Source organism: Phalangium opilio, unplaced genomic scaffold, assembly GCF_054372755.1.
Source record: "Phalangium opilio isolate 3A_F unplaced genomic scaffold, DU_Popi_V2 ptg000045l_1, whole genome shotgun sequence".
Taxonomy (NCBI): domain Eukaryota; kingdom Metazoa; phylum Arthropoda; class Arachnida; order Opiliones; family Phalangiidae; genus Phalangium; species Phalangium opilio.
In genome coordinates this window covers 3830637-3856822 of record NW_028324168.1, presented here as the reverse complement: position 1 = coordinate 3856822, position 26186 = coordinate 3830637, and the positions used below count along the sequence as shown (strand labels likewise).

At 31.9% G+C, this 26186-nt stretch overlaps 1 protein-coding gene across 8 annotated transcripts in view; it reads right to left on the bottom strand.

The window, feature by feature from the left end:
* LOC149676805 (growth hormone-regulated TBC protein 1-like) overlaps positions 1 to 26186 on the bottom strand; it is a 32938-nt gene that overhangs the window by 1779 nt on the left and 4973 nt on the right. For 3 of the 8 annotated variants that reach the window (XM_089838355.1, XM_089838353.1, XM_089838354.1), the window contains exons 2-6: positions 14208 to 14309; positions 13754 to 13905; positions 13098 to 13648; positions 5777 to 5962; positions 46 to 5129 (exon numbers count right to left, since the gene is read on the bottom strand). In XM_089838355.1, the coding sequence (XP_089694481.1) occupies positions 4614 to 5129; positions 5777 to 5962; positions 13098 to 13648; positions 13754 to 13905; positions 14208 to 14230 (1428 nt within the window). In that variant the 5' untranslated portion in view covers positions 14231 to 14309 and the 3' untranslated portion in view covers positions 46 to 4613. Of the gene's footprint in view, positions 1 to 45; positions 5130 to 5776; positions 5963 to 13097; positions 13649 to 13753; positions 13906 to 14207; positions 14310 to 14413; positions 16167 to 18909; positions 19234 to 19300; positions 21623 to 22122; positions 22597 to 26186 lie in introns of those variants that run through there. The other 5 variants (XM_089838356.1, XM_089838362.1, XM_089838359.1 and 2 more) reach the window with 4 other exon arrangements.

Sequence of the window (26186 nt, the reverse complement as noted above, 5' to 3'; positions counted from 1 at the left end):
TGAATTGACACAAACAACATTTTTTAAATGGGGGTTAATTCTTACGTAGAGCGAAATTTAACACGTCGTTGCTATTTGTAACTCCGTAATATCTATTCCTAAAGCCACAACAAACACACTTGGTAATAAAACGACTTAAAATTACAATGAAATGGAAACTTTCCAAAGCAGAACGAAAATAAGAAATTTGATAAGTTATTATCTCAAGAAGTTAAGATAAAGTACTTACATTTCATCTGCATTCTGTACTCTACCTCTTCCATCCTGTCTTCTAATTCAAGCCCTACTTAATTTACTTTCAAACCACACATGTACACTTATTAACCTTAATAAACCTCATTTTACACTTATCTAATTTAAATTTTAAATAAAATAAAACAACTATTAAATAAATAAATAAATAATTAACTAACATCTGAAACTCTTTAAAAATACTAGTTAAGACGACACGTTACCTTATGCAAAACTATACCGTAACTTACATAAACACTTGGTTATTATTACCAAAACAGCCTAAATTTACAAGAAACAAAATTTATTTAATAAAACATCAGATTTCCTTTTATCTCTCCTTTAAAATTAAAAATACTTTATATTAATTATTGTAATTGTAATAATAATACTTAAACGTTGTAAAACTCGCCTAATATGGCCACCGATTCCTAAATGGTATTTACACAAAATTTAGTAAGTTTCTTTCTAGGGGCTGTAGTGATTATATCATGTTAACCTTGTACTGGAATTTTAGTTTTTTTTGTAAACTTTGATAAGGTACTGGTTTTCTAAAAAAAAAAACCTGATAGGTTTAATTTAAAATGAAGATATTGCATAAAAATTAAGGTTAACGTATTTATTATTAACATTAGTTTTACGTTTTTAAACTACTCGCTAAAGTTTTTATTTATTTTATTTCTCGTCACATTCATTTATTGTTTTTATTTTCTTCAATCAACAATTTTGTTCAATAACTATTTTTAGCTTTTGAACATTTAATATTATTTATTTAATTTGTTTTTTATAATAAGTGGTAAACTGATTTTTATTTTCAGGAAAAATTGAAGAGATCGTTTAATTTTTAAGGGGTTGGAGATTTAATTGAAATATGCGTAATAGCTGGTTAGAATTAAACCTCAATAAAGTATCCCGAAACTGCCTAGTGTTCGTTTAAAACCCAATAAAACGGTCCAAGTCTGGTTCTTTTCACCCAAATCTAAATAAAATAGCTTAACACTACATAATATTACCCTAAACATCGATAAAGTAGTCCAAACCTATGTAATATTAGCCTAAACCTCTATAAAATAGCCCAAAACTATCCAATATTATCCTAAACATCGAAAAAAATACCAACTTAAATAGTAAATTCAAATATCCAACCCCTCAAAAGTAAGAACAAAATTAAACTCTCCTCATTAGTTCCAAAACATCCGCCGAAAGTCCAAAACTTTATGTGGGGACATGCAAAAAAGTGATGTGATGACGTCACCGAATCCATATTTATGATTAATTAACTTTCCTATACGACGATTAAAGCCTTGGTTTAGGCACTGCGTATTGCATAACTAATTATAGTATAGGGTATTAATATGTGCATGGGATTTTTGAAATTTTTATTTGTTATTATTAATTAGAATTAGCTTATTATTATTATTTGCTTTATATTGCTTTTAGATACCATATTTTAATTATATATATATAAGTAAAATTGATTAAATTTGAATGGATTTAACATCAAACTAGAGGCTAACATTAAATATTACGTTCTAATAATTTAAAATTAAATTTTGGGGCACCATTTAAAGGACCACAGTCATCAGAAGACGGCTCAAATAATTTTCCCACCCAGCGAGCGAGCTTCCCTTGCGTGGGGGAATACAACTTATTTCATTCCCCCCAGCGCACGTGCCTAACTTTGAACGATACTCGTGCGACCTTGAAACACAGATCCTCGTTTACGTCCCCCCCCATCCAGGCGCCTAGCAGTTTCCCTATCCCCTATGGAATAAATATTAGGGTAGTAAAATGATGACAGTTGTCCTTCAATATGGTGGATTTTATATTTAAGGCAACGTACGTTTCATGAAACGAACTATGGAAATTTTACTATAATAATCTGTCGGGTTATAGGCCTTCTTGTTAATATTATCTAATCGCAAATTATCGCAAACATATTTCCAATAAGAGTTGACTTTATGTTATCGCGCGTTTTCAATAGCTTTTGTATCTGATATTTACTATACACATTTTTTTATCATAGCAAATTAACATTTTCGTTATATTTGGAAGTTTATATTGCTTGTGACTCTGAGTTGGGGTTTTTTATATATATTTATAATACAATTTTAATTAATTAATTAAGAACATTAACTTTAATTAATATTAATGAATTTCCGCCAATATTATGGGGGTACATTCATTAATATGACATACGAATTAATTATTTTAATTGAAAAATTAATGTTGATTCAAAGGATAGGTGGTTCCTTATTTCGTTGTATGAACCCTATGGGTTACGTGAAAAATACTTGGGACAGTTTTTACCATATAACTAAGGTAATTAGCATCTAATTACCAATTGCCTTGTGATAAAGAACTTAGATAAGATTAGCTACCTCTACTTTTATAACAATAGAGCTAAAGTGGAAGTTTGAGATTAACATAGGCTAAAAAAAAAAAAAAAGTAAAAACCCGAAACAGGATTTTCAAATTAAGTTTCTCGCAACAATTAACTAACTAACTAATTATTTATATTTATAAAGTACCATTTTGTTAAAAAATATATCATAGTTTTAAGCGTCATTATGATTACGTAAATAGAAATGGACAAAAGTTTGAAAAGAAAAAAAAAATAGGTTATTTTTGGGAATTTTGTCACGGGACTTTGTATCTCTAAAAAGACCGGTATTTTTCAGAAGGGGGGATATTTTTCATTCCCCTTTCCCCCAAACAGTGACCTTGAAATACTACATAATCCCTAACCTCTCCTTGCAGGTGTCAAGGTTACCTCACGTTTTTTCCCCACTCAAGTTAGAAATAAGATTAGTTTAATTTAATTTAATTTAATCAAAAATATATCTAAATTTAAACACGAGAAACTGAAATTAAAAATATTTTTAGATTAGCTGCTAAAATATACGACAGAAATTGAAAAATCCCCAAAAATATCCATAACATTTTCTAAACAAAAAGAAGTTGAATGTAATATATAGTAAAAATATATGTCGTTTGACTAGAATATAATAAATGTTCACAAAACCAAAAAAAAAAAAAATATTATAATAATTAAAAATAAAATATATCTGTATGTAACAAAAAAAATTATTATTGAATTAGGCATAATAATAATAATTATAATAATTAAAAATCAGGGTTGGTTTGTTGAATTATGGCCAATAATTAAAATAATAATTATTTTTTAATATCTTGTTAATTAATATTCTCCCAAAGGAACTTTCATAAATTTATTTTTATGGGAAAAAAAATCGACAGTAAATAATAATAAAAAATAATATTATTAATTTTCAATTTGAACTTAATTGTGAATTAATTAATTAAATATCATCTCCATTAATTAATTAAGATCAGGAGATAATTAACGTCAAATAACAATTAATAATATTGCTTGCAGCACCATTATTTGCATACTGTCATTGATTGCTATGATCATATATATTTCATAGCTGTCGTTCAAAATCTTTCGTTAATTCCAATAATTCGTGGAATGCATATTGTAATTATTTTAAACTTAAACTGCATTACTTCTCGGGTATTATGGTATTTTTAATTAGAATTAATTAAAAAAATATAAGCTCAAATTGTCAATAGCAGCAACTTATAATATTTCTTTCTTTTTTTATTCAAGCTCAAATATAGCTTAACTTTGAGCGTACGATGATTATTATTGGCACGAGATTAAATTGATAGTTAAATTAATTTAATTAATTAATTTAAAGACGTAGTGGAATGAAACTAATTATCTACTTTTACTAACTACTGATATGTTCGGAACAATAAAAAAATTTAGGTAATTTTCTTTTACGTTATTGAAAATATCAGTAGTAGAGATATTTAAAAAAAATATTGTGTAAGATTCGTTTTTTCATAAAAAAATAATTAAAATGATTAATCTAGGCCCCTACTATTTAGTAATATTTTTTAATTAGGGGGGATTTAAGATTAGCTAATTAAATTAATTACTCCTTGGTTCTAAAATTTAACTATTTAATTACGTAATTTAATGTGTACTTACCTAAAAAACGATGTTTATGTTTAAGTTTAATAGCCTTAATAATTTAATAATCAGAAGTAAATTGACTCAAAAGTTATCAAACGCCACGCCGCGTGCCCGCGTTCAAGCAAACTTAACCTACACTGTATAAGCTTATCTTTCCATCCCATAATAATACATCCATCGCGGCAAGCTTTGATAAACAACGTGGTCATGGGGAGTGTTGTGTTATTTTCTTTCCCCCCATCGAAAAATGAAGCACGGCCGGCCTATTTTGGTTTTGATAACTTCTAAATGTATTTACTTCCGAAACGGAAATAAAATGATTCAAATGAACTACCCTAATTAAATTCCTCAGTATTTATAAATAAAATATAATTATCTATTACGTTGATGCTCCCTTTCCTTCAACAGATATATTTCCATTACTCGACTGTTGTTGGGGTGATTTTGCAGGGGGAATTACGGGGGAATTTTCATTATTAATATCACCATTGGTAGCAGCAGCGGGGATGGCATTAGATTTGGCAGCAGCCACTCCTACACCGTTTGAAGTAATATTTTCGGATAGTTCATCTGTCCTTTTGTCAGAAACACTACCAGGATTATCATTTTCAGGAATGTCCCCTCCTTCTACATCCGCATTTTTAGCCACTTCCTCAGCTTCTTCCGCTTGTTTTCTTAAAGCTTCCTCAGCATCTTCCTCAGCTTTACGTTCTGCTTCCTCCTGTTTCTGTTTTTGCAAAGCGATTCTTTGTTGTCGTTGCTCTTCAACGACTTTTTGATGTTCTTTAACTTGTTTATTGTGTTCGTCTTGTTGCAATTGCATTTTAGCGCGGCATTGAACTCGTAGTTTTTCAATCAAAGCCATGGGGAATGAACCGGGTTCTTTGAAGATGGCCTTTGACGCGATTTTAATAAATGGGGTTTTTTTTTATAGAGGGGAAAGGTCCAGTAACATAACATTATACCAAGAAGCGATATCTAATTTACTAGGGAGAAGGTATAAATTCATTCGCCACATTTCCAGCTTTATCTCCAGTCCAAACGTATAGTAGGTCTGGAGTTAATCCCCGCCACCTCTAAATTACAACCAGCATCTCATTGGTTCTTGAAAAATCACGTCAGCGCGGCGACGCGAATAACGAAAATTACAGTCATATTTTCCGACTGAGGAGAGGCGAAATAGCAGGGCGGTCTCCTTTTACGTCCCCCCCCCCTTGTATTTTAAAAGGGGAACTGGGACTATGGCGCGAGAATACTTAGACATCTTACACCTTCTCCCTAGTAAACTAGATATCGCTTTTTGGTATAATGTTATGTTAAATGTCCTTTCACGACGTAAGAGTTTTCGATGCGTTTAAATTTAATTTTTTGGGATATTGAGTGTGCAGGGATATCACGTTGATCATTATTTAATTTCAAGCGGTTTTATGGTTTAACATTGACTTGTACTACAGGACCACGAGCTTAACTACAACTACGCTTAAGCAACAAAAGCGACCCCCAAAAATAGGTAAAATAATAAATAAATAAAAAGGGTCCTACCTGCATGAAGGTATGGCAATCCATGACAGTAGGGTCGTGAGTAATTCCTTTGAATACGTCAAGTATTTCGGCAAAGTTACCGGCGTTTAAAATCTTGGATTGATTAAGAAGTATCATAGTAACCGAAACGCGAAACAGAATTTTGGATCCTTCGTAGAATAAACAGTCCCAAATCCTCAAAACTGTCTGCAATTAAATATTTAGGGGCTTAAAATTAGACACGGAGATACAATGGCCGAATTAAAATAGGTCTATAACACGATATAAGATTTGTTTTATGTTGATCCTAATTAACATCAAAATTTAATACATCAAATGTTTTCAGATCAAATTTGAATAGTTTAAGATGTACATTAACCAAAAAAGGCCTAAAAATCTATTGTTAAGGCATACATTAACAAATTAGACCTAAATTTTAATAGTTAGACGCAAATTATGGCTAAATTTTTAATGGTTTGACGCAAATTAGGCCTTAATTTTAATAGTTTGACGCAAATTAGGCCTAAATTTTAATAGTTTGACACATTAACAAAATAAAATAGGCCTAATTTTACTAGTTTCACACAAACAAACAAAATACGCCCAATTTCCAAGAGTTTAGGCATAAATTAACAAAATTGGACTAAATTTCATGGGGATGAGACGGCATGGCAAATCGATCCCAAAAACAGTGTTCAGTGTGTGTTAGACTTAAGTTAGGTTTGCTTTTCGCGCTCAATGGGTGGTCTGTTTGCCGTCTTCAAATAAGCTCAAATATTGGCGCATTTTTCTTGAAATATTCTTTAAATATTGTTACAAGAATAAGCAAGGTTAAAACTATTTTAGGTCAAATATTTTGAGACATACTCCAGTAGATTTGATTTATATATATGTTAAATCAGATAACCAGATAATCGAACAAAACGTTTTCACTTCGTACGCACTCAATATTTCCAAATTTAGAACAATACCAATACCGCAACGCAAACCTTCAAAAACGTCAATACTTGACAATTCCGACAAAAACTAAACTTCCTAATCTCGAAACTGCGATTATTTCAATGACGTCATTAATTAATCCACTATAGTTCCCGCATTTTATTTTGTAATCACGTGCTAAACAATAGGAAGCTAAAATTGCTCATTTAGATTTTCGGTGAATTGTAATCAGGGAGTAGGTGTATTTTTGATAATGACTAAGACAATAGGAGGTTGACGTATATGAGAGACTATTGCCTTATAGTAGTCAGAAGTATATAATACTACTTCTCTTCGAGAGAAGTGTACCACCACAGAGCGGGAGGGATAATAGTGCTATCTCAGTTGTGACGTCATTGCCCAGGTAAACCGTCACAGGCTTAGCTTTGGCAGTGGGCGGTCATGTTTGGTACCGCGCTGGTTCTATGGGCAATAGCATGGGTGACGTCATACTAAGGCTTATGATTCTTCCCAACAGTTAGAGCAAGGTTACTAAAGCGAATCACATACGCGATAAATAGTTCCCCCTCATCATTACTATATCTATTAGCGCTGCTTAACTATTTGTCAAGGCGCATGCGCTTGTTTAATTTTTGTCCCACGTCAAGACAATCAAGGTTTGTTGGCTAATTGATTGCTGGGGACTTAGTAAACACCAAACAGTTATATAATTCACCCTAGCACGGTGTATGCCATGCCCATCTGAAGTTTGATCGGGATCGAGCAAACAAAAAGGGGCTCCCCTCGCCCGGGAAGAATCACGTTACATAACTTAAGTATTAAGAGTGTCATACTTCTTCTATTATACCCTTCTGTTTATATCCATAGAGATAAGTAGATAAGAAACAAAAATTAATTTTGTTGATGACTAGGGGCTTATGTACTGATTTTTTTTTTGTTACTAGTAGATTATGAGGGTAGACGAAAATTGATAAGTTTTCTTTTCTACAAAGCTAAGCGATTATAAATGGTGGCAGTAAATTTTACATATGACATTTTTATTTATTCCGCGCTTGATAAATTATTGCCCCATATGGTTGGAATTATACGCGTCCTAAAGAACCCATATAAAAACTGAGAACATTATAACGATCCAGTGCAAACGGAAATAGACCTCCGGGTAAAGGAGGAGGAGGGTAGACAACTCTCAGTACGGGCCATCTCGTCTCTGCGCACTCTCATGTTATACAAAAAGACTACAGCGCAGGCGCCAAAAAACGAGATGGAAGGAAAAGTTTTACCCCCTTGTCTTTCCCTCTTAGTTACATGGAAATGGTCTCAAAGTTGCCTAGCTATGTTCTCAGATGTTAAAGGGGTTCTTGGTGACGTTTGTTTGGGGTTTACAGTGAGGACATATGGGTGTTATTGAACTTGAACTCGCGCAGCCTGGCGGTTAATTCCCAATTGATGTATTTTATAAAAACAGTTTTGATGTTATGACTACACTTTTGAAGTATCTTATAACTTAAAAGTTTTAATATGGAACTAAAATATTAGATTTTAACTTTAAATGAAACTTAAATGCTGATAGTTTTAAATTTAACTTAAATACTAGTAAGGGGGTTTAAAATTGAATTTAAATACTAGTTAGGGAGGTTTAAAATTGAATTTAAATACTAGTTAGGGAGGTTTAAAATTGAATTTAAATATATACTAGTTAGGGAGGTTTAAAATTGAATTTAAATACTAGTTAGGGAGGTTTAAAATTGAATTTAAATACTAGTTAGGGAGGTTTAAAATTGAATTTAAATATATACTAGTTAGGGAGGTTTAAAATTGAATTTAAATACTAGTTAGGGAGGTTTAAAATTGAATTTAAATACTAGTTAGGGAGGTTTAAAATTGAATTTAGATACTAGTTAGGGAGGTTTAAAATTGAATTTAAATACTAGTTAGGGAGGTTTAAAATTGAATTTAAATACTAGTTAGGGAGGTTTAAAATTGAATTTAAATACTAGTTAGGGAGGTTTAAAATTGAATTTAAATATATACTAGTTAGGGAGGTTTAAAATTGAATTTAAATACTAGTTAGGGAGTTTTAAAATTGAATTTAAATACTAGTTAGGGAGGTTTAAAATTGAATTTAAATACTAGTTAGGGAGGTTTAAAATTGAATTTAAATACTAGTTAGGGAGGTTTAAAATTGAATTTAGATACTAGTTAGGGAGGTTTAAAATTGAATTTAAATACTAGTTAGGGAGGTTTAAAATTGAATTTAAATACTAGTTAGGGAGGTATAAAATTGAATTTAAATACTAGTTAGGGAGGTTTAAAATTGAATTTAAATACTAGTTAGGGAGGTTTAAAATTGAATTTAAATACTAGTTAGGGAGGTATAAAATTGAATTTAAATACTAGTTAGGGAGGTATAAAATTGAATTTAAATACTAGTTAGGGAGGTATAAAATTGAATTTAAATACTAGTTAGGGAGGTTTAAAATTGAATTTAAATACTAGTTAGGGAGGTATAAAATTGAATTTAAATACTAGTTAGGGAGGTTTAAAATTGAATTTAAATACTAGTTAGGGAGGTATAAAATTGAATTTAAATACTAGTTAGGGAGGTTTAAAACTGAATTTAAATACTAGTTAGGGAGGTATAAAATTGAATTTAGATACTAGTTAGGGAGGTATAAAATTGAATTTAAATACTAGTTAGGGAGGTATAAAATTGAATTTAAATACTAGTTAGGGAGGTTTAAAATTGAATTTAAATACTAGTTAGGGAGGTATAAAATTGAATTTAAATACTAGTTAGGGAGGTTTAAAACTGAATTTAAATACTAGTTAGGGAGGTATAAAATTGAATTTAGATACTAGTTAGGGAGGTATAAAATTGAATTTAAATACTAGTTAGGGAGGTATAAAATTGAATTTAAATACTAGTTAGGGAGGTTTAAAATTGAATTTAAATACTAGTTAGGGAGGTATAAAATTGAATTTAAATACTAGTTAGGGAGGTATAAAATTGAATTTAAATACTAGTTAGGGAGGTTTAAAATTGAATTTAAATACTAGTTAGGGAGGTTTAAAACTGAATTTAAATACTAGTTAGGGAGGTATAAAATTGAATTTAAATACTAGTTAGGGAGGTTTAAAATTGAATTTAAATACTAGTTAGGGAGGTATAAAATTGAATTTAAATACTAGTTAGGGAGGTATAAAATTGAATTTAAATACTAGTTAGGGAGGTATAAAATTGAATTTAAATACTAGTTAGGGAGGTATAAAATTGAATTTAAATACTAGTTAGGGAGGTTTAAAATTGAATTTAAATACTAGTTAGGGAGGTATAAAATTGAATTTAAATACTAGTTAGGGAGGTATAAAATTGAATTTAAATACTAGTTAGGGAGGTTTAAAATTGAATTTAAATACTAGTTAGGGAGGTATAAAATTGAATTTAAATACTAGTTAGGGAGGTTTAAAATTGAATTTAAATACTAGTTAGGGAGGTATAAAATTGAATTTAAATACTAGTTAGGGAGGTATAAAATTGAATTTAAATACTAGTTAGGGAGGTATAAAATTGAATTTAAATACTAGTTAGGGAGGTTTAAAACTGAATTTAAATACTAGTTAGGGAGGTTTAAAATTGAATTTAAATACTAGTTAGGGAGGTTTAAAATTGAATTTAGATACTAGTTAGGGAGGTTTAAAATTGAATTTAAATACTAGTTAGGGAGGTTTAAAATTGAATTTAAATACTAGTTAGGGAGGTTTAAAATTGAATTTAAATACTAGTTAGGGAGGTTTAAAATTGAATTTAAATACTAGTTAGGGAGGTTTAAAATTGAATTTAGATACTAGTTAGGGAGGTTTAAAATTGAATTTAAATACTAGTTAGGGAGGTTTAAAATTGAATTTAAATACTAGTTAGGGAGGTTTAAAATTGAATTTAAATACTAGTTAGGGAGGTTTAAAATTGAATTTAAATATATACTAGTTAGGGAGGTTTAAAATTGAATTTAAATACTAGTTAGGGAGGTTTAAAATTGAATTTAAATACTAGTTAGGGAGGTTTAAAATTGAATTTAAATACTAGTTAGGGAGGTTTAAAATTGAATTTAAATACTAGTTAGGGAGGTTTAAAATTGAATTTAGATACTAGTTAGGGAGGTTTAAAATTGAATTTAAATACTAGTTAGGGAGGTTTAAAATTGAATTTAAATACTAGTTAGGGAGGTATAAAATTGAATTTAAATACTAGTTAGGGAGGTTTAAAATTGAATTTAAATACTAGTTAGGGAGGTATAAAATTGAATTTAAATACTAGTTAGGGAGGTATAAAATTGAATTTAAATACTAGTTAGGGAGGTATAAAATTGAATTTAAATACTAGTTAGGGAGGTATAAAATTGAATTTAAATACTAGTTAGGGAGGTTTAAAATTGAATTTAAATACTAGTTAGGGAGGTATAAAATTGAATTTAAATACTAGTTAGGGAGGTATAAAATTGAATTTAAATACTAGTTAGGGAGGTTTAAAATTGAATTTAAATACTAGTTAGGGAGGTATAAAATTGAATTTAAATACTAGTTAGGGAGGTTTAAAACTGAATTTAAATACTAGTTAGGGAGGTATAAAATTGAATTTAGATACTAGTTAGGGAGGTATAAAATTGAATTTAAATACTAGTTAGGGAGGTATAAAATTGAATTTAAATACTAGTTAGGGAGGTTTAAAATTGAATTTAAATACTAGTTAGGGAGGTATAAAATTGAATTTAAATACTAGTTAGGGAGGTTTAAAACTGAATTTAAATACTAGTTAGGGAGGTATAAAATTGAATTTAGATACTAGTTAGGGAGGTATAAAATTGAATTTAAATACTAGTTAGGGAGGTATAAAATTGAATTTAAATACTAGTTAGGGAGGTTTAAAATTGAATTTAAATACTAGTTAGGGAGGTATAAAATTGAATTTAAATACTAGTTAGGGAGGTATAAAATTGAATTTAAATACTAGTTAGGGAGGTTTAAAATTGAATTTAAATACTAGTTAGGGAGGTTTAAAACTGAATTTAAATACTAGTTAGGGAGGTATAAAATTGAATTTAAATACTAGTTAGGGAGGTTTAAAATTGAATTTAAATACTAGTTAGGGAGGTATAAAATTGAATTTAAATACTAGTTAGGGAGGTATAAAATTGAATTTAAATACTAGTTAGGGAGGTATAAAATTGAATTTAAATACTAGTTAGGGAGGTATAAAATTGAATTTAAATACTAGTTAGGGAGGTTTAAAATTGAATTTAAATACTAGTTAGGGAGGTATAAAATTGAATTTAAATACTAGTTAGGGAGGTATAAAATTGAATTTAAATACTAGTTAGGGAGGTTTAAAATTGAATTTAAATACTAGTTAGGGAGGTATAAAATTGAATTTAAATACTAGTTAGGGAGGTTTAAAATTGAATTTAAATACTAGTTAGGGAGGTATAAAATTGAATTTAAATACTAGTTAGGGAGGTATAAAATTGAATTTAAATACTAGTTAGGGAGGTTTAAAATTGAATTTAAATACTAGTTAGGGAGGTATAAAATTGAATTTAAATACTAGTTAGGGAGGTTTAAAATTGAATTTAAATACTAGTTAGTGAGGTTTAAAATTGAATTTAAATACTAGTTAGGGAGGTATAAAATTGAATTTAAATACTAGTTAGGGAGGTTTAAAATTGAATTTAAATACTAGTTAGGGAGGTATAAAATTGAATTTAAATACTAGTTAGGGAGGTTTAAAATTGAATTTAAATACTAGTTAGGGAGGTTTAAAATTGAATTTAAATACTAGTTAGGGAGGTATAAAATTGAATTTAAATACTAGTTAGGGAGGTTTAAAATTGAATTTAAATACTAGTTAGGGAGGTATAAAATTGAATTTAAATACTAGTTAGGGAGGTTTAAAATTGAATTTAAATACTAGTTAGTGAGGTTTAAAATTGAATTTAAATACTAGTTAGGGAGGTATAAAATTGAATTTAAATACTAGTTAGGGAGGTTTAAAATTGAATTTAAATACTAGTTAGGGAGGTATAAAATTGAATTTAAATACTAGATAGGGAGGTATAAAATTGAATTTAAATACTAGTTAGTGAGGTTTAAAATGGAACTTAAATACTAGCTTAGACAAAAAATTATGAAATCAACCCTACCCAACTAGAAGTTACAACCTTATAAAATATAAACAGCTTATAAAAATCAAATATTTAACTTAGCAACCCCCCAAAAAAGACCTAAACTTGAAAGGTTTCCAAGAAATGAAGCCATAACATCCCATTTGTTCACAAACAAAAGCATTAAAACTATTTCAACTCAAATAGAACAACAACAAGCACCAAAATAATCAATAAAGGAAGCTTACCTCAATTGGAAGAACTTCAGCAAACAGGCAAATGAACCACTTGCTGGCAACTAAAGGCCACGCAACATTGTGATTCTTCAAATGTTGATGAACAGCAGGAACTTTAATTTTAACTAATTCAGACATAACTTCCATATCAGTCAGTAATCCCATCATTTCTCTGGCATAATAATCGGGCAAAATTTTGGATGCCAACCGGTCCAATAACCAAAATGTCGTGTCTTCGTCATCAGTGATCAAAAGTAGTATACCAGCGATGAAATTTAGGCCTTGGCAATACCCAATTTCGGGATTTTTGTGAGCAAATGCGACCAAAACATTGTAAAGGGATCTTCTTTTTCCATCAGAAACTTCTTTAAAATGAATATTGTCCGGAAAGGTTCTTGGAATGTCTATTTTTATAGTATCGAGGATTTCTTGGTTTTTGGGACCATCTAATAGTTCCCTGTATAAGTTAGGGTTTTCTTCCCTTAATTCCTCAGCTCCTGACACAGTCATCCACATAAAACCACGGTGTTCTCTAGGTATGCCTTTTCTGCAATATCTTTTAACTGAAAATGAACAATTTTTACACATTAACTTTGACAATATTAATTTAAGGTTTATTTAATTAAAATTAAATAAATAATACGTAAAAAATTATTATTAAAACGTACCTTTACTTCCTTTCTTCACATTCTTGCTTTGACTAACAAAGTTTTTCCATTTCTCCGCTCTCCTTGCTAATACACTCAAATATTTGGCAAAAAACTCATCATATGTATTATAATCAAAGTCTTCTCCACGTTCAAATCCGTAGGGATCAATACTATAATTAAAACAAATTAATAAATATTAAATAACTAATAAAATAGTTGAAAAACGTGTTTTCTAAATGTAGGCCAACAACATTACAAAACTAGTAAAACTAAATCCACCCCCTTCAAATTCGAAAAAACATTCAAAAGCCAAGGCTTAACGCGAAATAACTTTTGTTATTATAGTTTGGCGGCGTCTATTTTATCTCTTTTAAAACTAAAAGTCGTGCCTTTACACTACGGAATTTTATGGTTTTATTTAAGTTAATTTCAACATCAATTTAAACCTTAATTAAGATTAAATTAAACAAACCTTGCACGATATTCGACAGCCATCCTTTTCGATCGGCATTGGATCAAATAAACATGTTCGGGAAGAAAAAAAATCCGCGAACGGGAACGTTTTACGCGCCACCTATGAATATAAAAATTCGCGGGAAAAATTAAATTTCACAACGCCACGTGCTTTTGATTGCAAAAGTACCAAAACACGGAAGAAACTAAAATAAAAACAACGAATGATAAATTAGGGTAGTTTTTAATATATTTCTTCACATTTTATACAACTCAATGACGAAAAATTACTCAGAAAAGAAATATTACGTTTAAAAACACGAAATGGTTGTTTAAAATCGATTTTATGTTAATACGTTAAGCCTAAAGGGTGCTTTTTATGAAGTTTTAGTAACATTTTACGACATTAAATGACCTGAATTTTTTTCTACAATGTTGTTGTTGTTGTTGTGTATTTGAATTTAGATATTTTTAAAGATCTGGAATGTTGGGTGGGTGAAACATGTAATAATGAACTAGAACTACATTACATTAATAAAAACGCCAAAAAAGTACAACAACACTATCTACACGGCTTCCGGAACTATCAAGGAGTTAAACACAGTTCAAACTCCGTCTTTGGGAAAATCTAGAAGCCTTTGAATTATATTTTTTTACCACAGTTTAAACTTTTGAAGTCATGGTTCAGTTCACTGGTCGCTATTAGCGAGAGTGGGTCTGTTAACGACTCCTAAAAAGTAGATGGTGTTCGTCTTGCGATGTCTAATGAAGAATACGAATGGTCTGTTAACCACGAATGACGTAGGTTGGGCCGGTCTGGCCGTTCTGGAAGCCAAGATGGCGGTAACAGCCGCGGCTTCGGTTCCCTGCTCGTTGACATCTATAATTGCCTTGTGCAATACATCAGTCACGGACAATTCGCGTTTACCAGTGAAGCCGGACAAGTCCGAAGTTTCCGGGTTAAAGATCTGTTTCAAACCCATCTTTTGCAAATGTCCAGCTAATTGGAACGAGTCTTCCATCTTGAATTTGGGTAATTGGACAAGTACTTCGATTGGGAAAAGATTTTCGATCAAATCCGCGATTCTTTCGTGGGTTAGTTGCAAAATGAACGTATTCATATCAAAAACTCGGTTTTGATGCAACAGAACGACCATAGACAAATCCTCTCCGGTATATGGGATTTCCAAAGCGGTACATTGCAAGGCTTCGCTGACGCCGTACATGTAATTACCCTTGGTCCTCATCATGTTAACAACCAATTCTTCAGTCAAGGATACGGTGAATCTATCAGGACGAGTCATTTTAGGATTGAATTGATTCATCCAGTCCATTTTGAAGTAAACGGCGTTGGCAACGACCATTCTTGTAGAGGGACCGACGCTGGAAGGTGGTAAGAAGTCCTTGATCTTGTTACCAGTTTGCTGTTCGACCCAAGCGTTAACCCCCAATCGTGCCGACTCGGGATTGGTGAAATCAACGTAGGCCATGTTATTGGCGAATCTACTTTCCATGCACTTGCGAACCTCGAGGAATCGATGGAAAAACAATCTGTTTACAAATTCTGAAGTGCCATTTGAACCAGCCGGAGCTTTGATATCTTCCCTAAGACGATCAAACGCGCTGGACACGGCGACTTTATCGGCTCCATAAAGACCAAGGATCGAACCCAACTCCTGTTCGGTTAAACTATGAGCTCCCATATACGTCACCGCCAAGGCTGACCAGATGCTAAAGGGACTGAAAAATATTCCAGTCTTTTGGTTGTCTGATGAGGCATCTTCTTGCAAATGACGTAATAAATCGAAGGCGAAGGATTGGGTTCCGTTGATGAGTTGGTCCATTGTTTTCTTCATGATTTCCTGAGTTCGTGGACTGTCGTCTGCTGTAAGACATTGTGGCCTGACCACTGAAGACAGGGACAACAGGACGATGGTTGCTAGTAACATTCTGGACATTTTTGATTGTGAATTATTATCTGAAATATAAATTGGATTGCTATAGAAATTGTTGCAATCCTCTTAAAAATGTACAAACGTTTCAATCATAAATTTAGCTGATTGATTTCAATACAAATAATTCTACCAAAGATAAAAATCACAAAAATACATAAAACAATCGCAGGCCCCAACTCCCAACTCCAGTCAAAAGTTCAACTACTCAGTCAATAATGAAATATAAAGAATTTTGTCAAAAACCCAAAAAATTTACCCAAAATGCCTCAAAGACATTGTCCCCGGTGGAGGGAAAAAAGGTCCACGTACCAAAACCGGATTCAACGCCAATAAATTATCGGTTCGGTTTTGGGAAAATGGAAATTCAGAAAGAGAAAAAAATACCCTTAAAACGGGTGATTTAAAATGATACGTTTTCAAGAATAAATGAAATCATCCCATGAAACTTTCCTTGCAACTATACTCATAAGTTTGAAAGATATGCTCTATAAGTATGAGACTACCTATACTTCGTAATGCTAGAGATTACTTAGAGCTAGTTCGAGAACGACAAGCGAGAATTGATTATCTACACTCGGTGGTTAATTTTGCAGGACTTCCATCTAGTCCTATTTAGTCTGTACTAAGCCTTTGACTGGGCCCCAGTCACCAGGCGTCGCTTTACCTCGAATCTATGACCTACGTCACTTCATGACAAGCTCCAGTTTGTAACCAGTGACAAACTTATGGTGAAAATATCTTATAAACCTATGCTATAGTGTAGCAATAGAGCTATTTCAGTGGGGGAAAAATTTCGTCTGCTACGAAAATTGGGCCTGGCTTTGAGTGTAGAGGGCGGCCATTTTGTGAGGGTTTCTCTATGGGCAAATAGCATTGGTGACGTAGCCATTACCCCCTCTGAAATAGCTCTATACCGACAGAAAGGAATACGTTCAAATACTCAGAGGTAAATTTAATAAATTCAGGGGTATACTACCCAGGTCATAAACCGTCCGTATATACTTCAAGGCAATGGTTTTGGTAGGTTAGCATTATTATTTCCTTGGAAAACTTATTTGCAAAACGTTACTAACTTCCGGGAGGACATTACCGATAAAAAGGCGCGCGAGAAAGTAAGTTATAGGCGCGAAATATTTTTGATTTACGCATTTGGGGTTTTACTTCCTTAAATCTTGGTCATGCATTGGGCAAAATACGTTATCTTGTAAGGTTGGTTAACGTAATTACGACAGAACAAAAGCGGAAATGGCGTTAACTTCCGAAAAGGAAGAACTAAAGCATTGTTCAATCCGTGTCATGGTTATATACTTCAAATGGTTTGGTTATTAGGCTTGGCTCTACGCGATTTCTATTTCAAACTTGAATAATATTTTTGAGTTATGGTTGGCTATACGCTTCGTAATACGACCTTGATGGGTCTTTGTCTGAATTTTTTTCTTTTATAATATTAAGGGGTTTTAGAATTTCAAATTGACGGCTTTGAGGCTGAGAGACGGATCTTGGCTGTTACTGGCAACCAATCATAAAATGGAAAATAGAAGGTGTGAGTGGTTCACACGGCCATGACGAAGCCAATTTATTTTAAATATATTCCGTTTTCTACTTAGTCCCTTATCTAACTTAAGAATATGAATACTTAAAAATGTTAGCTAGGGCTGTTGAAGGGTACTGCGTTGAAAATGATTTAGGGTTAGAATTTTTTCAAACTAGGCTTAGCCAAAAATGATTTCCGGTTAGAATTTTTTTTAAAAAAAAAAGCTTAGCTAAAAATTATATCGGGTTAGAATTTTTTTAAAAAAAAAGGCTTAGCTAAAAATGATTTAGGGTTAGAATTTTTCAAACTAGGCTTAGCTAGAAATTATATCGGGTTAGAATTTTTGTTTTAAAAAAAGGCTTAGCTAAAAATTATATCGGGTTTGATTTTTTTTTTTTAAAAAAAAGGCTTTGCTAAAAATTATATAGGGTTAGAATTTTTTCAAACTATGCTTAGCTAGAAATTATATCGGGTTAGAATATTTTCAAACTAGGCTTAGCCAAAAATGATTTCCGGTTCGAATTTTTTTTTTTTAAAAAAAAAGGCTTAGCCAAAAATGATTTCGGGTTAGAATATTTAAAAAAAAAGGCTTAGCCAAAAATGATTTCGGGTTAGAATATTTAAAAAAAAAGGCTTAGCCAAAAATGATTTCGGGTTAGAATTTTTTAAAAAAAAAAGGCTTAGCCAAAAATGATTTCGGGTTAGAATTTTTTTTAAAAAAAAAGGCTTAGCCAAAAATGATTTCGGGTTAGAATTTTTTAAAAAAAAAAGGGTTAGCTACAACTAAATACGTTTTTTTGTTAAAACTTTTAAACTAGGGTTAACATCTGCGATCAGAAATTTGATCATCTCTTTAATACAAATTAGAATTTAAAATTTTACTAACTTAACCACCGGAGGCTGCGATATAACAAAAAAAATTAAATCACCTTGGAATAAAAAAAAATTAAAAATATATCATTGAATTTCACATTAAATTTTTAAATTCTTTACCAATAGAGATTAAATAAGCGATAAAAATAAATTAAATTAAATCTTTTCTTATAAACACGTCATTTTTTATAGATAAAGACAGATGTGGGATAGCTAATTAATATTAATAATTAAAATAATTAATTTCTAAAATAAAATATCCTTAAAATAATTCTTGAAAAATCGAGTTTTATAAGCGAAGAGAACGAAGTCATTTGATTGTTTAAAAATTATTTGGCTGTTTATCAAAAAACACTAACCTGTTCTGGGGCTGCAAATCCGGGTTTACTAAAATATAATAATAAAAACCGCTCTCGCGCGATTTATACAATATCCTTATTTCTATAATATAATTAACCATCCAACTAAAGAACCGCAAAAACGTGCTGACGATGTCTCAAAACGTATATATTAATCGAAGATTCAAAACTTAACAGCTCTGAAACTCTTCTTCCAAAGTCCGACCCAAATTCATCCGGAGTTCTCTAATTTTGTGGTGGTTTTTCCCGAAAACATTTTACTCATATGGGGGTGGCATTTGCCTTGTTGTTGAATATAGAGGTGGTTGGTTCGTAACATACATAACTAATTCTTTTTTTTTTTAAAGGGAATGTATAATGATATTAGTATACTAAAAGGTCGGTCACCTACTTTTAGGGGCTAGGTAGTACGTCACAAGATGAAGACGAAATATATTCAAAGTTGTGTGTTGCTGCCTGGAGTTTCTGAAAAACTATTTCTAAATTCGGATTTGGGGAAAATTTAAAAACATCGTTTTGAAGTGTGGTTATAGTTATACAAATACTTGTATATTAAATTTGAATTATCGCTAGAGATTAGAGAAGCTAGGAAAACGGGGTGCCATTTGTACTAGCGAAATATTGGAGTAGTTAAGGCATATTTTTCGATTCAATAATTCGCTGATTTTATCGTGTTTTCTCTGATAGTCTTAAGTCAGGGATTTTTCGTTTCGAAATTCCCTGACTTTAGCATATTTTCCCTGATAGTCTAAAGTCATTTTCCCCCCCAACTAATTTCACACTTTTGACCCTAGAAAATTAATTATTCCTTGTTTAAGAATGAATGACTAATAGCGTAAAAAAATGAAACTAAATACATAATTTTATTAATAGAGTCAAAACTGTTGACCTAGAAGTAGAAATTCCCAATTTCTTAATACTGTTGCAATATTTGTTTATGCTGATGTTTTCCTTAAAAAACATTGCAAAATTCGCGACATACACTCTCTAAAAGATAAACATATTTATTCTAAACTCAATAGTGACAAGCTTTAGGAACCCAACCAAGCCAAGAAGGCAAACCAAATGACTTCACCAAGAAGTGATATCTAGTTTATTACGGAGTAGGTATAAATTCACCACATTTCTAGCTTCATCTCCCTCCAGTCCAAACGTAGGTCCCGAGTTAATCCCCGCCGCCTCTAAATGACAACCAGCATCTGATTGGTATTTTCCGACTGGGGAGAGGCGAAACAGCCCGGCCTCCTTTTACGTCCCCCCCCCTTGTATTTTGAAAGGGGGACTAGGACTATGGCGCGCGAATACTTAGGCATCTTATACCTTCTCCCTAATAAACTAGATATCACTTCTTGACTTCACTAATAGATAGTGTGCGGACAAGGGTTGCCAGTCATTTGTGACACGTGCAATTCAACCGATATATCTATCTACAACAGACTGACAAGCTTAGTAGTATTCTGTTCGATTTGTTTAATGGTCTTAGGTTAAAGTTAAGAAAAGGGGGAGGAAATGTCTCAAGCCCCTTTAGTGCAAACTATCTATTTGATAGAAAGACAGCTGGCAAGTACCATTACAGACCCCTGCCAACTGTCGCGCTGGAATCAATCATTACTTCTTCACTCAGCCTGTATTAACTCCAAATCCGAACGAAAAAACCCAACTATCCTTTCATTGAAACGAAGTCCTAACAATTATAAACCTTTTGTTATTGACTAAAACCGACCACCATTCAGTATTCTGTAATTAACAATAGAGCAAGCTTAGAGTCGAGTCCTTTTTTTCAGGTGAAACTTTGCAATAATATGGGTGGAGACAGTTTCACTTAGAATTCATTGCCCTCTATAAATTGTATTCAATCACCGACAGTCTGACTATCCAGGATTTTCAAATTTAGGCCAAAATCTTTGTGCGGGCGTTTTAATGTCATTTTATTTTCCCGCGGGTTTCCCCCATTAAAAATATCAAAGAAATTGGAAATTCATGAATTATTTTCTTTGGTACACATGTCATCGTATTTTTTATCATAAGTTCATTTATTCCATAAGTCTGTCAATGGTTACAAACTGGAGCTTGTCATGAAGTGAGTGAGGTAGGTCATAGATTCGAGGCAAAGCGACGCCTGGTGCATAAGGCGCTGTCAAAGGCTTAGTACAGACTAAATAGGAAGATGGAAGTCCTGAAAAACTAACCGAGTGTAGTAAATCAATTCTCACTTGTCGTTCTCCCTTGAACTAGCTCTAAGTAAGTCATTACGAAGTATAGAAGTGTCATACTTATGGAACATATCACTTAAAAACTTATGATTTTATTAAACGCATGGTAAAACAATAGGATTTCACGGTGTTGATAATGACCCAGTTTTAAAATAGAAATAAACCAAAAGAAAGAACGGTTGAGAAACTTTTATATTAAATTAATAAGATTGCCTGTTTAAATGTTCTTTCTACTTAGAAACAGTAGAGTTAATCTAGGGACCATATGTATATGGAAGATGTAGAGTTTCCTTACTTCCTGCCTTGGCCCGTATTGGTTATATTCCAATGAATATATTAATTCAAAGATTAGATGATAATATTTTCTTTTTTTCTTAAGTTAATTTGTTTGCAATCGGAACTTCCGGTTATGCTAAGCTAAAGGGAAGACTACTGACATGTTTTTTTATTTTTTATATAATCTTTTCATGGCAAGTTTCCTGGTTTGAAATCATTCAATTTAATAATGTATATATTTATATATATATAAAAAGCTTACAAATATTTGTTTAAAAGGATAGATTTTATGGTTAGTTATTTTCCCTATTTTTCTTTTTCCCTAATAAAATGCTTCAAAATATGCCAAGGCTTAAGTATTTTCACGTTTTAATATTTACTTAATTTTTTTGATAAGACCTTGTAAGTCTAAGATCTCTAACTAAAATCACTTGTAAATGGGAAAAAACCAAATTTTACCGACGTCACTTATCCTTTGTGTTAACTTTTCTACTTAAGCCTATACTTTTGACCTAAAACTAGCACGTGAAGTTAAGCCTAATCCTGCAGAACTACATTAACCTTTGACCCAAGTTCGTTAAGGTAAAACTATCCCCAAACTCAAAAACCACGTGTAGATCAAACTAGGCTTAACTCCAATGCAATCACGACGTAATGTCATGTACACAACACTTGAAAGAACTAAAAACCATTAAAAACTAATTAAAAATCAACCAGTACATACCTTAATTAAATCTAAATGATTTCCTCCTTCCACCAGAGCAGTCTTTAAAAACGTTCTTCTAATTCTTCTACTTCAAAAGTCCAGCAAAAAGCGCGCCAAAATCTTTGTCACGTTGTATTAGGAGTACTATCACGAGCGTCTATGGTACGATGCAGCGACTAACGTGAATAAGTACCTTTTGACAACGTCTCTGCGTCTGCGAGTGGTTATGGTACTATAGAGAGGGGTCAGTTGTTCCAGCAGGTTTTCGCTACCGTACTACAGAGGTTTTCCTACTACAAACGTCACAAGAACGTGTGCGAACTACGAAATTTTAGCGGAAAGTCGGTTCTTCCGAAAATTCCTCTCGACAACTGCTGGGCTGGGTGGTTACGGTCCAATTGAGATAGTCCAAACCCAACATATCCTTGCCGCCACGCCACCCCATCGATGGGAAATCCCTCGATTTCATTCTTAGTGAAATTCTTCTCTTTACTAAACATTCATTCATGATAAGAGGTTGAAAAGATTAAAGATAGATTTTGAACAGGATTTTTTTTGCGAATCCGCTAAAGGCCGTTTTATTTTATTATAGTGGGTTTGTGATTACGTATTTAATTAGTGTATCAAGAGAGTCAGTGTTTTGGGACCTAAGGGCTTCTTAAGATGGGTTATTTTGAACGTTAAGATGTTTCAAATTATGGAATGTCCATGAACTAAATAATTTTACACAAGAAATTTACAGAAATGATTTAAGTTCTAGCTACAAATTAGTGAATTAATTTTGGTAAGGGTTTTTTTTTTGGGGGGGGGGGTTGCTGTTAATTATGCACTGGGTGTAATTACGTTGCTGGAACCATAAGTTCATAAGATATGTTCTTAAGATAAGTTTGTCACTGGTTACAAACTGGGGCTTGTCATCTCATAAACTTATGCAGAAAGTAATGAGAGGAGTATTTACATGTTAAAAATAAAATTGAATTGGAAATTCTCTAGTGTCCTACATTTTTGGTATGCCTATCTTTCTTAACCCTAAAAATCATGTTTCTTGACCTATATTTCAATGTTTACTAATTGAAATAGGTGGTTTTTTATCAATTGACCGTCATCTTGTGACATATGAAGAGTGACGTCGTATTTTCAATTTTCGTCACGTTTTTCTTTATTTTTTCGCTTTTTTATTCTCAAAGAGATAATAAAATGTAGAAATCAAATATTAGTGTATTGTAAGCTTGAAAAACAAAGACTGTACCTGGTGGTTATACATATATTTGTATAATATGGGAGGAGTATTTCCGGTACGTGTTCAAAAAAAAATGAAATTCATATATGATTAATGACTGGGTAATGTTAGTTCAAAAGCACTTCAGGTGGCACTTCCGAAAAGGATGTTGTCTATACGTATCTTGGAAATTATTTTAAAATTAAAGCTATTATTTGAACAAAAATTAATTGCCCGAATATCCTGAGATGACATAATGTGAAATACATTCCAGCTAACAAATTTGTGAATAAAGCCAGCTCAAAGGCTAAACGATTAGCTCATACTGACTTTGGACTATTTTAAAATATCTACCCTCATTAAAAGAAGGTGAAAATGAAAATCAACTGATTTTTATTTATTTATTATTCTACTAATTTTAAGACCAATTTTCATAGTGAAATATCATCAGAGTGATTTTAAATAAATTCAAATTAGTTTTCATAGATTTCACATGGATAATTTGAAATTAGCACCTCCGACCAATCGTATAACGCCCTACCATCTTGTTAACAAAATTCACGTCACCACGTGGCACGTTCTACATACAAATTGCGCGCGAAAACCAAAAATTTCCCGCGCATTTGATGATTTCGCGCAAAAACTAATAGCGATTTCCACTGACTGCTCGCGGAGCGCTCCCATGGAGCCATATAAATGGGAGAAGTAGTTCTCGGCTTCGTTAAAGACTGTTTTTGCTAAATCAGGGTCTCCTATATTTATTGCTCCATGGGAGCGCTCCGAGAGCAGTCAGTGGAATTCGCTATAAAACTTTCCCGCGCATTTGACGATTTCGCACAAAAACTAAAAAAACTTTCCCGCGCATTTGATGATTTCGCGCCTAAACCTAAAGATGAAAATAAAGATTACAGTGCATGGGGTTGTTGGGTATGCGATTTTCTCGGTTTTATTACAATCGTTCTAAGATTCAAGGAAAGTGACGTCATAGCCATATTAAAGGGCGAGGTTTTTCATCAAAAACACCACAAGGGGGATTACATTCAATTCGTAAGAAAAACAATAAAGATGGATTGACAATGGGAAACCGCAAAAAAATTCTCATCACATTTTTATGAATGAAATATGATGAAATGCAGTCGATATTTCGCAATTTTTATGGTTTCTTAGTAAGTTATCAATTTATATGACGGAGGAGTGGCAGCTTACGTTATTTAGTCTTAAAAATTATCAGGGACAAAGTAACGTAGCTGTCAATACTTCATTCATCTACTTCTGAAAATTAAGAAAAAACTTATTCATTCATTTCAAGGTTAAAAATTTTGATTTCATGGTATCATGGCATTAGATATTAAAATTCCATAGAGATTAACATATATTAAAACGTCTACCTGCCATTACTAGAAAATGATCTTAAGACTAATTAACCCTGATCTTAATTAGTCCGTACGTAATTTCCCGTAAAATTAAAATTATCGTTATCAAACTAATTTTTCATAATTTTTCCAGGATGTAGCCAAAGAGCTAATTAACCCATTGATATAATAAAATGTATGCTTTCTTTTTAATAACAACAACATTTTTAGGTAATTTTTAAAAACCACAAGGACTGCTTATTAACATCATAAGTTCATAATATATGTTATATTATAAGTTTGTCACTGGTAACTTAGAAACTGGAGCTTGTCATGAAGTGAGTGACGTAGGTCATAGATTCAAGGTAAAGCGACGACTGGTGACAAACTGGAGCTTGTCATGGAGTGACAACGTAGGTCATAGATTCGAGGTAAAGCGACGCCTGGTGAGGCTCTGCATATCAAAGGCTTAGTATAGACTAAATGGGTATAGATGGAAGTCCTGCAAAATTAACCGAGTGTATCTAATCAATTCTCGTTTGTCGTTCTCCTTCAAACTAGCTCGAGCTGTAAGTCTCTCAGTAGCATTACGAACTCGTATAGGTAGTGTCATACTTATGGTAGGAACATATCTTATAAACTTTTGTCATTAATAACAAGCAAAATTAACAATTAATTTAATAATAAACAAAGTGAAGTTTAAGATGGGTAGGGCAAATGAGATGATCACCGTCTATTTGAAAAGGTACTACTAACTTAACTCAGGGAAAATATTTCGTAATGAGCGTTGTTACGAATGGGGAATCTACCTACCGAGTACGGACACAGAAGGAGAACGCTGTTGCAGAACTTGAAAGTTCTTCAGTAAGTAGTTGGTCGGTCTCAGGGGCAACATTACCTTACCTCCTGCTTCGTTTGAGGTCTGGGTTTTTACCATCAAAACTTGCGCATCCGTAGTGTAAGTACGTAACACGGCTCTCTTTCTCTCTCCTCCATAGTAATTACCCAAACAAAACCACGCCTATAACACAGTTTATGAAGGTTTTAGGTAAAAGGCTAGCTAATGGAATTCATTAGCGATGTCTGTCAGTGTTATTATTTTCCTAAATCTTTAATTATGATTTTAATTTGATAAATTTAAAAATTACAAAACCACGCATTTAACACAGTTTATGAGGGTTTATGTAAAAGGCTAGCTAATGGGATTCGTTTGCCATGTCTGTTAGTGTCTGAATTTTTCCTCCAACTTTAATTATGATTTTAATTTGATAAATTAAAATTAATAGTACGAAGACGATCTAGATTTTTGGTAAATTAATTACATCAAACACACCTGGGAAATAAATTAATTTAATTGACTTCTTTTTGAAATATTTATAAAAATAAAACTTAATTGTTTCTCTAGTTTAGGTTATAGCTATGACGATTTATATGAACGGTACACCTTGTTTCTAATTAAACACTTTTAGTCCTACCATAGAACTATCAAATAACTTATATACAATAGAACC